The following is a 15,527-nucleotide window of genomic DNA, read 5'->3' as shown; positions in this document are numbered from 1 at the left end:
TAGTATTCCTTTTTTTTTTTCTCTTGAAGAAAGAAAAACAATATCCAGAAGGTGCTCTGAAAGGTTTGGGGTTTTTTATATCTTCTCCACATCAGCAGCCACTTAACTCTCACCTCCCCTTAAACATAGGCATACGCTTGGGTGAAGCACAAGGAACAGAAGTGCAGGAAGAAATAAATGCCCGAGTAGAGCACAGCACTGAAAAGGAACACAAGCTGGACAACAAGCACCCTAGACAGCAGAGAGAAAACCATCCTAGGGAGAGCTGGAATTTGTTGCAGAAAAAAAGACACTGATAGCCAGCAGTAGCACCTAAAAATCAAGAGATTGGCTCAAAAGATGAGATTTAAAAAGAAGCACACATAGGATGATTTTTGCCTTCTGGATTATCAAGACTGATAATTTCACATTTTCCATCTCTATCATGAGAGCTAAAATCTTGCCTATTTTATTTTTACCTTTTAAATAAAAATCTAGGACATAGGTATTTTCTTGGTGCTGAAGCTACAAGATTGCAAGATTATAGCAGAAACATAAAAAGTTGACAATAATTATTTGATACTGAATTTTTCTTTTTAATTTCATGCTCTTTTTATCATACTCACAATTCACATGCACGTTGTGGATCGCTCATGTTGATAACACATCCATAATCTATCACTTCCAAATGATAGAAACTTTCCTATCATTCGTATTCCTATCCCTACCAATCAAGATACCTAAAATGTAACACTTGAAAACTGAGACTTTGTGAAGGAATCCCACTGCTGACTGTGGATTGAGTTGCTTTCCCATTCCAAATAAGAAAAGGAAAAAGACTTTTTTTTAATACTAAAACCATTTTAACTCTTGTTGGAAGCTGCTTTAAGGCTTAGAATATTGTAATAAATCTCAATGTGATTTTAGTGCCTTGAAGAAGTTTGGTCATTAGGAAAAGCTGAGCACCTTCCATCTCAAAACAAAGCCTGGGTTTAGATAATTCAAATGGAGTATGACTAGTACTAAAACACAGTTATTAATAGCAAAACCAAAGGAAAATTTACTTAGCATTGTATTTCTTGAAAGCTGAAAAGATTAAATTGATCTGAATATTTGTCACCAGGTAGAAATTTTAAAAAATATTCCCATTAGAATGAAATATATTTACATATTTGCATATATCTATGTATATGAACACAAAACACACACCCTTTCTTAACATACAAGAAAAGCCTGATGGAAAAAAACCTAAATGTTAGCAGGAAAATAATCAGTTACATTATGGGCCAAAAAAAAAAACCACACCACTAAATCACTCATAATAATTATAAATCACTATTATTTTCCTGATAAAATATATCAGTAGCAAAAATAAACCCACTCTTAGTAATGAGTTATTAAAACCTGCACTATAACCGTAAAGCATTAACAATACTGTGTTACAGTTTGCACAGACCATTTATCAATTCTTTTATTTTTGCTCAAGATACTCTTGCCAGAGTTAATGACATTTTATACTTTTTAATGAATATTCATAATGGAAGTACTATATAAACAGTTATTTGTGCAATCACTGTGAAATAAAAAAATTGAGACTCAAATATTCAGGTATAGTAGATAACAGAGTAACAGTCTTTGGGTTACAGTATTTGAACAAGATTAATCATAATCCCCTAGAATTTTTTAATTTCATATCCATAAAATAGCACCTTCTCTAATCCATAAAATTTGCTATTTGTTGTGTCAAGAAAATAAAAAGTTTTCTTAGTCTAAAAAACCCCACAAATTTAGAAATGAAAGCACAAACTAAGAGATATTTTTAATGTTGTCCATTCACAATTTATAACTATTATTATTTGCACTCTTACAGCAAGCACTTTATGCTATTACAGTTAAAAAGGTTATGCTACAATAGCTCTGTAATTTCCGTGAGCAATCAGGAGAGTAACAAACTAGAGAAAAGAAGTAGATTCTATAATTTTTCATTGCCAGAAATCTATTTGTTTGCAATCGAGCCAATAAACAAGTTTGTTATTCATATGCACACTGTCCTAGCTCCTGAACTGGCCAGCCATGGACCAGAAACCCTTCGTGACAGACCCTGCATCTACCCAGAACAGAAACGTGGTTCTCAGCCCAAAAGGTTCACACAATTTTCTGCCTAAACAAATAAAACAAAAAATACAACCACCTAAACTTGGTGGCTCGTTTACAGTGTCTTACCCATGCTGTAATAAATTACCGTGTTTATTCTTACATGATGCCAAGCACAAAGCAGACTACTCCAATTTTATCAAGGGTAAACCTACCTTGCATTTATCTAAGGTCAACACATGCAAGTAAGGAATTGGAAGAGAAGGCTCTGATGCTACCTACCTCACAGCAGGTTTTTGTACAGCCATCCCTGCAAGTCAAGGGAGAACAGATAGATACAAGCAAACATGAAATAATTACTAACTACTGATAAGTGCCACAGTTAGGAATTTCAGTAGCCTAAGAGTGACCAAGAACTGGTTTTGTAGAGATTACCTTTTTCTAGTATTCTCATTGAAACCCTACTCAGAATTTTTATATGACAAGTTGCTCTAAATACCAGACCACTTCTGGAATCATAATTTCTAGACTTTAAGATCAAAAAAGTTATTTCAGAACACAAACACTACTTTCGCACCAGACTTTCTCAGATCCTACATTGGATGCTTCATAAAAACCTACATTCTTTGTGTTGAACTACCCAAGACACACAAGTGGCATCAACGTGCACAAGACTGGATTGTACAGGTCTGAGTCATTCACATAAGAATAAACAAAAGTCAAACAAAAAAACCCCATTTTGTCAGGTTTTACACATTTACATGCTTTGGTAATAAGTTTCACTGGATGTCTTCCCTTTAATATTTCCATATTTTCCTTTGAAAGCTTCTTTTAAGAAGTGCAATCTGTTCTCTCTAGCTTAACTTCTTTTATAGACATACATACATTAACAAGTTTTGTATTTATGGAGAAATTTGGGGGAAGGAGGCAGGGTAAGGTACCTTTGGGATTCGGGGGTTTTTGGTTGTAATGCATTGGGGCTTGCAAGCTACATCTCATTGTAACTGCTAATGGGAACAGTTAGCTAGCCCACAGCAAATCCCTCACCATGGGTACAGTGCAGATATCCAGTTCTCATAGCCAACTCTCTTCCTCCACAAACCTGCTTCTGTCCGCCACACGCCTCATTAATGCATGCACAGTCTTCAGTGACTTAGTATTTTTTCAAGGCAAAAAAGTTGCTGCTGCTTCTGTTATTTTTGCCCAAATTTGGCCAATGTAGGGGCACTGGACAGAGAGGTGGGAAAAAAAAAATCATAGTTCACAAATATTCCATGGAAAGTTACTAAGTTTTTGCACATTTATTTCTTAGGTTTCTCTTCAATCTACCTCCACTCCAGAGGTAACGGTAGATTTCTGTTATTCTGGGCAATACTGGCTAGCATTTTGAAACCTCTCACTTACTCTTAGTTATGGTTGGGCAATAGAAAAAAATCATCATGCAATTGCTGGCCAAAGTAAATCAATTCATATATAGTGGACACAGAGCCCTAAACTTTTAGCCAAGATGAAGTGAAACGAACATAATCAAACTACACAAACTATAGATCACTGAAAAACATTTCATCCTCTCTAAAACTGAATGTGGGTTTTTCTTTAAAAGTTTCTTTAAAAGTCTTTAACCTTTTCTTCCAATGTTGTTTTAGAGCAAAGTCCTGTGAGTTCCATGAGGTTTCAGTGGGTACTCCATAGCAGGGTTTTTCTCAATCCATTCCCCTACAATATGAGGACTATGGAGTTTATTCCAAAAGCAAGAGGCACATTTGATGTTAATGAAGAAAGCCAGCTAAGTGGTTACAGAAAAAACTACTTTCTATGAAACTGGTGAGGATAAGATGAAGGTTTCTGCACTGCTTAATACTATTTTTGGCAGCACGTTCACCTATTCTGTATTCATTCAGAATACTTCTCTCAAAAAAAAGATATGGAATTCACTTGTTATTAGAATTTTCACATGAGAAGATTCTCGGATGTGTATGAAACACAGCTTTATGAGTGCTTTTACAGCTCATTGCCACATTAATTTCAAAAGCTATTACAATGTTACAATAAAAACAAGTGGACATAGTTAAATATTTTACCACAACACAATCATTAAGAGGAAGAACAGAATAAAGTGGAAGCTTTCTAAAAGATAACTATACAGTCAGTCAAGTCTTACGTTTGAGCACACATATCTTCTCTTTAAATAAAGGGAAAGGATGACAGGAACTGAGGGAGATGGATAATATGGGTTACAATCTAAGTTATGAAATTTTCTGCAAATAAGGAAAATATGTTAAAGTCCCAGAACACAGCAGACTTGCAGAAATTGCATGAACGTTTGTACTGGTGATGACACGTTTGGAATCTATATGAGTCTCAAACAATGTAGCAGTAGGCTCAAAAGAACTGGAAACTAAGTTGTTTCTGAGGACAGCAAGATGGCTGGCAGCAACTGCTGCGTAATTTGTGCATGAGGGGGTGGAAGGGAGCACTACTTTATCCTATACATTCATTTAAAACACCAATACATGTAATATCCCTTCTGTCAGCACAATAACGTACTGTTCTGGGACACTCTAGTTCTATTTTGGTACTTCCCTAAATAGATCACAAAAATGATTAAAAGAAATTCTTAAAACAAGATTTTTTTTTTTTTCTGAAAAAGGACACAGGTTATCCACATTTTCATGAAATCAAAGGTATAAGAATGCCCACTCGTCCACAGGCAATATGAAATTATATTTTTGTTATATTCTTCATACTATAGAGCATACCAGGAGAATATATCCTCTTCCTTATGAATTTTCAGACCATAAACTTCCAATCTTTTCAATTTTGCATCAATATACTTGAGATGCCAGTAGTGTGATCTCATCAAAAACTGTTCTGCATTCTTAGTAGATCATACCAAACTTTATCCATTTCCTACTTGAGCAGAATAGGTGAGAATTTTTTTGTTAAGAGGGACAACAGTGGTTCAACCACTTCTGCATGGCTCTTCAGCAGTCCTTGGGAACAGTGTATCTATAAGCCCAACCTTGAATCCCAAGGTAAAGAACAAATCTCCAGAGCAAATGAGTGGCTAACACTCGCCATTACAATTCTCATCTTACTGTTATCATCGCTTAGCTACAGTTCAGATGAAAAGTATCAACTTCCTACATTTAGCAGAGCATAGAATTTATGGATTTAGCTAAAAGCTCAAGATTCACTTTTGTTTTACAGCTGTTGTAATAGGCTTTGTCTTATAAAATAAGCAGATTAAATAATTAAACAAGAATGACAATGATGTCTTCAACTCTATTGAGTTGGGCCTTGAAAAAAAGATGCACATTTCTAGAGCTGCAGTTAGACTTTACTGATTGTCACATGGGAATTTTGGCAACTTCCTCAAGCTGATTTTAGACATCATTATGCTGCTGAATTCCAAACAGAAAACCTTCATACTTTTCTGTGTGTTTCAGTATATATTTTTAAAAAAAAAAAAAAATCAACATCTTAATTTGGGAGGAAACACATTCACATTTTTTCTTAGTTGAATTTTAACAATATGACTGATAGGGTTCCCATTTGGCTCTTGGGAAACTGTCAAAGATACAGATAGAGGGATGGATGGATGGATGTTGAAAGCAAAATCCTCTTTCTAGAAATACACTCTAGCACAAATTTATCAATTGCATCTTTGGTCCAACCAGATCTAGGAGAGACTACAGGACCTTATCCTGGAATTCATTGTTTTTTCCTACTTCATTTTACAATAGAAATATAGCTTTACAGAATGAAATCTTAGTATTCAGAAGCTTGATGTTTCAGTCCACTAAAAAACCACAAAACTGAAAATTTTACTGAATCTTACAAATACCGAGCACATCAATATAAAGCAGCCCTTTTTTATTTCTAATCTGTATTCTACAATCACAAATCCAATTATTCAAATTTACCAGTAGCATCTTCCTGAACCCCAAAATTAAAAGGCTTGAGAACAATCCTGAAGTTATTTTTATTCCCCTGTGGATTCTATTCTTTGATTCTATTAAAAAAAAAAAAAATCAGAAAACTACTAGTCAGTACCAATAAAAAAAAATCTAAAGCACTTATAATTTGATGCACAATCTCCTTCACTGTACCTTTATTTCCTATTGATGTTTACAACACTATAAAGATCCTTAACACCACACAAACACAGTTTTCAGTGTTCAACTGGAAAGATTTGACATGAAATCACATTCTTGCTGATGGCTGCTTACTTCTAAAATAAAATCCTCGTACACATTCATATGTTGAAAAGGAAGTTTACATGTGCATATCATCTTCCCCTCCAGAAACGACATGGCATTTTGCTATTGAAATTAATGACACAGTTTGCCAGACTAATTACAGTTTAAGTATCTATTTTCTATTTTTGTCAGAATCTAATAGCAGGGTTTGGGGTTTTTTCCATCCTTAGATAGTTTCAGTGACTATGAATGCCTCGAGAGAGAATCTAGTGCAATTGTTAGACTGATACATAGAACAATTCCTCAGAACAGCAGCTTCAGATCATTTTTTCTTAATCTATAGCATTTTGACTACTTTTAATACAAGTTCCCAGAAAAAGGTGCAAAACGATCCCAATCTCTCTCCAAAAAAGCAACACAAATGTGCAATACTTGCTGGCATTTTTGAGTGTGACAGCTACAAAGTGATTGCTCCCACTGCAACTCGTCCTGGAACTTCTTGCAGCCCCACTGATGCATGCAGACTCTTATGTTCTTTAAAAAGTCAACAGGACTCCATAAAGGCTTAAAAATCTACATTTAAGACTAGCATTTTGCAGATATAAAATCTGACATTATTTATGAATTTGTATTTTTGTATGGTTTTAAAACCTGCTTGCAATCACAAAATTGGATGAATGGTAGGCATCTATCTTTTTAATATACTCTTTTAATGGGTTTATAGGAAATGTAAATATTTATAGTAAATTGAAGATTCAGGTGGACTCAACTGAAGTTATCAACATTTATAATCTGGGTAAACTGCTCCTTTCTCCTCAGCTGGCACATAATATATCATCCATCTATAAAACAGTCTTTCCAAAAAGAGAAGAATGATTGGAGGAGATCTCATGAGGTCTTCTAGTCCATCACTCAGCCCTAAAGCAGCAATAACTGTATATGCGTCTTTTCTGTCAGATATTTGTCTTACTTGGTCTCACAGATGGATAATGGAGATTCCACAAATACACCAGACAATTTGTCCCACTGCTTCATTGTGAGACCCTACCTGGAGTACTGCGTCCAGCTCTGGGGGCCCCAGTACAGGAGAGACATTGAGCTGTTGGAGAGAGTCCAGAGGAGGGCCATGAAGCTGATCAGAGGGATGGAGCACCTCTCCTATGAGGACAGGCTGGGAGAGCTGGGGTTGCTCAGCCGGAAGAAAAGGCGGCTCTGGGGAGATCTAATTGCAGCTTACCAGTACCTGAAGGGGGCCTACAGGAAAGATAGTGAGGGACTGTTTATCAGGGAGTGTAGTGACAGGACAAGGGGTGATGGGTTTAAGCTGAAGGAAGGGAGATTTAGATTAGATGTTAGAAAGGAATTCTTTACTGTTAGAGTGGTGAGGTACTGGAACAGGTTGCCCAGAGAGGCTGTGGAGGCCCCATCCCTGGAAGCATTCAAGGCCAGGTTGGATGAAGCTTTGGGCAACCTGGTCTAGTGGAGGGTGTCCCTGCCCGTAGCAGGGGGGTTGGAACTAGATGATCTTTGAGGTCCCTTCCAACCCAAATCATTCTATGATTCATTATCCTTAGCGTTTGACAGGTTTTCTTAACATCCTTTTAACATTGTCCCATAACCTTCTCTTCTCTTCCTATTCAGTAGGGATATAAGAAACTGGTCTTTTTTGCAGCAGCAGCCTTTTACATACTAAAAGTGCATGTCTCCATGGTTGGGCTAAGGAATCCCAGTTTCTTCAAATCTTCTTTCCTATTCTTTAGGCCCATGCTGATTTTTGTTGTTCTTGAATTGCTCTACAATTGCTATTCTTCTCTTGAAACGCAGCACGTAGTACTGTACTAATCAGCTAATACCTTACAAATGCCAAACATTACCTCATGTACCTCGAAGACTTCATTTCTCCTAAATATGCTAGTGTGCCTGTTTCTCTGCAGCAAGTTCCTGCTCCGTTTGATTAAAATTGAGAACTTGCAAATCTTACCAGATCTTTCACATCTCCACTGAATTCCAAAACCTATTTACAATGTAAACAGCTAACTAAACAACGTAAAAAGGCTCGGGGGGGCCAGGGAAATCAGCAAAGATATGGAAGAATCAGGATTCAAGATCCTGTTTTGCCCCAGCTGTACAGGGGCATGAGTGGGCTTTCCTACTTCTGTTCCTCCATTTCCTTCCCCATGCCATAACCAAATCAATTCTTACCTGTGCAACTTAAGCAGCTCCCTCTTTCCTTTCATACCACAGTCAGCAATAACATCCTCGACTCTCCAAGTTTGTCGAAAGCTCTCCACACTCTCAATTTTACCCTCATTCCACCCTGTAACTTCTTCCCACCCCCCAGACGCCTCCTTCATTCTATTTTTAGCAATTGCCTTTATCCTCTAGTCCAACTTTCACCTTGCCTATCCTAATCAACAACCTTGTAGAAGCAGGATGGATTTTAATCATCTTTAAAAATGCAAAGCTTATTTTTCATTTCATAACTTTTAAACTTCAGCAATGCTGAAAATTGTATTGAACGCATTCAGTCCTCTGTTAATTTGGATGACATAAAAATGGCATTATTATTGCAAAGGGAATCACAACGGCATGATTCTTCAAAAGTTTGGGGTTTTTTTACGATGCAGACCTGAACATATATGTTAGTGTATTACAGAAATGAAAGGAACATGCTACGCCTATGGCTTTCTCTTCTCATATCAGATACACAACTAATTGTTCAAGGCGATTAACAGTGGATTAAGTTTTCCCTCACCTGCTTAAATCCTCTCATCCACTGAGGTTGTAAACATTACTTATTTAAGAAGCATTAAAAGATGTTAGTGGAAGTATTTTGTTTTACAATTGATTCTATTTTTTTTCCCCCAAAGGAAAAGTAGAAAGGGAAGATGCAATTATTAGCAGAGGAAATTGAAAGTGTGTTTTTAACAAGTCAAAATAGTGGGAAGAACTTAAACCAGACATAGATGCATTAAAGTGGGATGATTTCCACACAGTATTCATCCCTTTTCTTATTTTTGCACAAACATATATCAGGCTGCCAATTATTCTTAAACAGTAACACCACAGCATACCATATGATCCACAGAAATCTTTTTTAATTATAACATTGGCAAATATAAAGGGGAGGGGATTGTTGGGGGGGGTTAAAAGAAATATGTATCCCTGATTGATACTTCATTTCGTTCTAGCATTTTCCTGGGGAAAAAAAAAATATTTTTTTTTTTTTCTTCACTCAGACCTTGGAATCAGGCAGTAAAAAAGAAAATACCCAAAGCAGCAACTCAATCTGAAAATTATATTTATAATTAAATTTTAGGGTTTCATTTTCAATGGTGCCATTATCTTAGTACTCTCATTTTGAAAATGTAATACTGCCTCTGTATTTTTCCAAAAGAATCACAACATTCCTGTAGTCTCTATAAACTTGCCTTAACTGTTGCTATAAAGCTAAATTTTGGAGAAGTGAACTGGGAATTAACACTGTTACACAAACTGCGGGGTCAGGCTCTGCCTTTCATTCTCATAATCACAGAATGGTTTGGGTGTGAAGGGACCTTAAAGCTCATCTAGTTCCAACCCCCTGCCATGGGCAGGGACACCCTCCACTAGACCACATTGCCCAAAGCCTCATCCAACCTGGCCTTGAACATTTCCAGGGATGGGGCATCCACAGCCTCTCTGGGCAACCTGTTCCAGTGCCTCACCACCCTCACAGTGAAGAATTTCTTCCTAGTATCTAATCTAAATCTCCCCTCCTTCAGCTTAAACCCATTACCCCTTGTCCTGTCACTCCACGCCCTTGTAAACAGTCCCTCTCCAGCTTTCCTGTAGGCCCCTATAGGTACTGGGAGGCTGCTATAAGGTCTCCCCAGAGCCTTCTCTTCCCCAGGCAATACATTTCACAATAATGAGCAATACATTTCATCTGCAAGTCTCGCCGGAGGTCCCACTCAGCATTAACAAAAGCAAAAGAATTTGGCCTGTTACTGTGAGCAGCTTCCCACACTCACCTGCTACATTAAAAATAGTTACTACCCAAGATCTCGCTATACCATTCTCCCACATACGGAGGCCTAAGTAGTAATAACTGCATGCCACTTGCAGCAGCAACAAGAGTACTCGATACAAACAGTATCTACCTAGTACATATGTACCATATCACACCACAGTGCGTGCATATGCATTGTATCTATCTGTGGACATATATCAGCAATGTGATGCTTTAAGGTCTTATATCTACCAGATTTTTAAAATAAATAATCAAATAAATAAAACAAAACAGCTTTTGAATTTTAAGATTGAATGAGGAAGGCGAGAGAATATGAACTTAGAAAGGACGTTTACCTGGGGTTTACTGTTACCTTCACTAAACACAGGAAAACAACATGCCAAGCATAAACATAGTTAACAAAAATACCTGCACTTTGTCTCTACATGCTCCTTATATCTGAAACATCAAACCTCTGTCAGGTAACAACCCTGTTTGGAAAGTCAATTTTTACTTGCATTCAAGAGAGATTCAGAACAGACAGAAACACTCTACAAATAATTTTTGCTATGAATACATTGCCTTAAGTGACAATTTACAAAATTATTTACATACAATACAATGTATACATGTATGCAAACTAACAAGATATAGTCCTTTGATTATAAATCAATAAAAGATCTTTGTAGAGAAGATCTGCAGATTGTTTCTCCCATTCTGTAAACAAATGACTCCTCAGCAATCTTTCAATTACTCACAACTATTTTAAAGCACTCTGAATAATCACACTCAAAAAAATATACTTGATGACTGATAAATAAAACATTAGATGATATAGAAAGCACACAAGTCTACATTTTGTTACCATATTAGTATATGGATTGAACAATAAAAATAAGACTATATTTGTGTTTTCAAGAACAGTTTGAAGAAAATTGTTTCCAGGCGAACAATTTCCTTTTTCCTTTATTTCTACAATATTGCACTTATAGACAATTTGCTATAGATTTCTAATAATTTACACAGAAATTTTCCCACACTGCAAAAAAATTGAGGAGCAGTAGCCTAACTGCTAACAAAGGTGCTGTCACTGTGTAAGAACTGTTTCTAAAAGGAGTTTGTGAAAAGAGACTGATAAGGAAATTATTTAACTCCTCAAAACCACAGGCGACAAAGTATTTTATTATTTTGCATATTGCTAGGGACTGGGGTTTTTAATTAAAAGTGTGTGTAATAAATCAATAACAACACATGACTAACACTATAATAAAAATAGATTCCACTTTGTGCAGACTGTGGGATTTTGGTGGGAAATCACACCGAGGCTTCACAATCTCTGAGCACCATTACAAGATAAAATTAATCAAGGACTACATTAGCTATCTTTTTACTATAAATAACAATTAAAACATATCATGTGTTACAGTTTCACAAAAAAAGATTAATTCTGTTGAATATACCAAAGCCATTAGACTAAGCCCTTGAAGGAAATAAGCTCTCAGCTAGGAGCCTTTTTTTTCATACCCAGAGACCACCGAACTGGGACAATGCTTGGGAACAGAACTGCATCCATTTTACAGCTTGCATTCCTGTTCCATTTGTTTCCAGTCAAGATGAGGATTGATCCCTAAACCAGAAGTACTCTAAAGGTACTGCTATGTAACAGTGTTACCTCCCAAGCTAACAGCACTGAACTTAGCACCAATTCCTGCTCCTTAAACTCTGCCATGACTCCAGATACAAGACTCCCACCACGCAAAAGCCATTTCTGACTTACCACGTGCAGGGCTCTAGACATCAGACAGGCTGAGACTGCCAGAGCACATTTACACACTTTATTGTTTGACACACCAAGAAAACGCCACCAGGACAGAGAAATCACGAAGACTGAAGGAGCTGTGCCTTTACCATCATTGTGGCAGGAAAGCCACATTGCCTCATTGACCCACAGAGGCCCTCTCAGAAACAGCAAGAGTAAGAGAGGACTTGAGGAAGAGAATGCGCCATGATAAATATTACATGGAGTACAGAAGTCTCCCTCCCCTACTTAAAGCAAATACAAGAGCTGCTGAACTAGTTAGCTGTAGTAAGTTGAGGTGAGAACCAGGCCATAAACTTAACGAGCACCAGCACTGACAGGGATCTGCAGCGCTGCAGACAGGTACTGCACCAGTGTGGGTAGGGCTCTGCCAGTCAGAGCTGCAGAGGGAACCACGGACAGTTCTCCCCTGATCAGCACACAAGAAATACTATCTTCTTTGGTCCGCTCAACCACAGCAACAGCCTTTATTTCTGTGCACAGCCCTGGAGGAACAAAACTTAAAGCCAGACAGCACAAAGCAATCCTGCACATTGCACCTTCTGAAAGCTGACTCCTCTGACTCCCTGCACAGCGGCCGTCACACAACCAGAGACAACGCACATTGACAAAGCAAGACCAGCACGTAGGCTAGCCAGGTATGAGCAAGACTGCTACCGACTGCAGACTACCGCACTGGTGTGAAACACTGAGGACTAAGTCTTCCACAGAATCGGTGATCACAAACAACAGATGGAAACAGGATTCACAGTGAATTGTCTCTCTAAGGAAAGGAACTGGGCAGCCAGTCTGTCAGTGAAAAAGACAGACCTTCTTCTACTCCAGCATCAGAAACTGCAAGAGCAGTAATAGAAATCAGGATTCATAAAAGGTATCCAGAGAGCAACAGGAAAAACTATCCCTGCCACAAGGAGAAAGGCGATGCCAGAGATAACCTTACACTGTGTAGCAACCTGCCACCTGATTGCAAAATGGACCACGTCAACAGATGATGGGAACAGACTCTATGAAAACCGGGCTGGCCACGAGTGCATCTCATCAACCTGCAGCAGCTGAGACTTGTCTCTTTCAAGCTCTGTCAACGTTGTGCAGCTCATTGTGCTAACACAGAGCCATTTCGGGAAAGCCTCTGCAAACCTATGCAGTGTGTTCAGAGGGATGTGTACGCACAGTCAGACACTTGTGTATGCACGACAGACTTCTCCCTGCCCCAGACTGATTTCCAGGGCAAGGCAGGAACCACCATTCACAAACAGAATCTTGGTATGAGATCAAGATCAACACCCACACTTACACCTTGTGCGAGCCTGCAAACCCTGTGTCTAGGGAGAGGCCAGGCAGGAAAGAGAGTCCCCACTGATCTAACAGTGTGAGAAGCCCCCCACCAACTGACCCCTTTCATACTTGCTGGGGAAACACTGCCCAGCCGCAGCTGTGAGATCACGCTGTGCTCAGAGGCAAGGGTGCACCGCGTACCCCCACAGACGACAATAACCCTACAGATTACCCACTCCACGTCTGAGCACAATAAACTGCGACACCGCAGCACGAAGCAGAGACCGGGATCCGGCGGGAGACAGACCCAGCCGTGCAAGTGCCAGACCTCGGCAGATTCCTCTGCGGTCTGCGAGCAGCGGGGGCCAGGGACCTGCAGAGCCGCCCCAGCGCCCGAGCAGGATCCCCACGGAGCAGCCCACAGGCGCTCGCTCCCCAGCACTGCCCCACCGCCGAGGAGCAAGGGGACGAGGGGGAGCCTGAGAAAACAGATGTCGGAGGCAGGAGGATGTGGAGAGAGGGGATACCGAGAGGAAAGGGAGGGAGCCGGAGGGCAGGGTGCTTGCCCCGGCGGGACACGCGTACACACATACACACGGACACACACCGCTCCATCCCCGAGCGCCCTGGCGCCCGGGCACCCCGCCGCCGCATCGCCCGGCACCGGAGCGAGCCAACCTGTTTCCCCACGCACCGAGAAACCGGCTCCGACCCCCAGCACGGGCGGACGGGCGGGCGGGCGGGCAGGCAGGCGGCCCCCCGCACCCCCTCTCCAGCTGCCTTCCCCGCGGGACGCGTCGCACCCTCCCGCGGCCGGAGCCGCGCTGCGGCAGCCGTACCGTGGGCAGCAGCGGCTCCATCTGCGCCCCTTGGTCCTGGGTCTCCATGCGGCGGCGGGGCCGCGGCGGCGCCCTTCCCGCCGCCCGCCCGCCGGGGCGCGCTGCCCGGGCGCTGCGGGAGCCGCTGGGCTGCGCTGGGCTCCGCGCTCCGCCGCGCTCCCTCCGCGGATCAGGTGGCGCGGAGGCAGGAAGCTCGCGCCAGTCACATGGCTCCGCGCTCCGCCGGCCCCAGCGCGGGGGGAGGCAGGAGCCGGATCCACCTGCGGGATGCGGACGGATCCTGTCGCCAGCGCCCGGCGGGGCGGTAAAGGCAGGCGGACCTCGGCCCTGCACGGCTGCGCCTGCAAACCGGCGCCCGAGCACGCCGGTGCCATCGGTTCCCTCCACACGGCACCTTTCCTCCGGCCGGTTCTGCCCGCTCCCCGCGGCCGAAAGGGAGCGCGCTCGACGTCCGAAGAGGAAGGAGCAGGGGCCGGAGGGACCGGACCCCAAACACAGACCCCCGAGTCCCACTATTGCCAACACCAAGACCCGGCTCGGGAGTTACCACTTCACGCCAGACTTTGGCCACAGTCTCCCCAAAACTGTTGCTTCAGCGCAATCTTGAGCCAAAACTCATTTTGACCCGATGCACATCAGAAGAGCACTGAAAAACAGCGATCCTCTGCTCGGTACTGCCAGGCTTTAACCCTTTGACACAGCACCTTCAAAACAGAGGTCTGTCCCATTCTCTACTAAATTTCACCCAATCACCCCCCTCTACCTGCAAGTTATAAACACACACCTGTATCCTTCTGGATACAGTTAACAGGAGCCTTATCCCCTTCTTCACCCAATTTGATCATTCAAGCATGCTACACATTTAGCTTCTCCTAGACTACCTGCCTCTGCACCTCAGCGGTTACATTCAGCCATGCCAAAACCCCAACAAGCTACACAAATGGTTGTCAAAGCCTAAATTTGGCTATCCAAGAGAGCATAAGGACAATTGAGCCCCCACAATACTTGTACTATTAAGGACACAAGCACAATGCTGCCTACCAAGACAGCTGAGCCAGAGAATTTCTCATATTCATTCCTTCCCAGCACATCTCCCAAAAACTATGCCCATCCAAGCCTGCGTGCATAAGAATCAAAATGAGCAGAGACTGACCAGGAAAAACAAGCTAACAAGTAAACCTCCATCTCTCTGCTGTTAACATTGATTTCCTTGCCAAAGCAGCAGGCAGTTCCCTACATTTTGGATATTCTTTGCAGTCTAAAAGCAGATCAATAAATAGTTTTGCTAAATCTGATTTAATTTCATCTGCTATGAGGTATGTTCTTCA

At 41.0% G+C, this 15,527-nt stretch overlaps 1 protein-coding gene across 1 annotated transcript in view; it reads right to left on the bottom strand.

Annotated features, from left to right (window-relative positions):
* The window catches only part of SLC4A10 (solute carrier family 4 member 10), a 161,683-nt gene extending 147,264 nt beyond the window's left edge, over window positions 1-14,419 (bottom strand). The window contains exon 1 of the mRNA XM_054830215.1: window positions 14,200-14,419. Within this exon, the coding sequence (XP_054686190.1) occupies window positions 14,200-14,247 (48 nt within the window). The 5' untranslated portion in view covers window positions 14,248-14,419. The remainder of the gene's footprint in view (window positions 1-14,199) is intronic.
* Window positions 14,420-15,527: the final 1,108 nt, after the last annotated feature.

Source organism: Grus americana, chromosome 6 (assembly GCF_028858705.1).
Source record: "Grus americana isolate bGruAme1 chromosome 6, bGruAme1.mat, whole genome shotgun sequence".
Lineage (NCBI taxonomy): Eukaryota > Metazoa > Chordata > Aves > Gruiformes > Gruidae > Grus > Grus americana.
The sequence above is the reverse complement of the archived record's forward strand: the minus strand, read 5'-3'. Positions and strand labels throughout refer to the sequence as shown.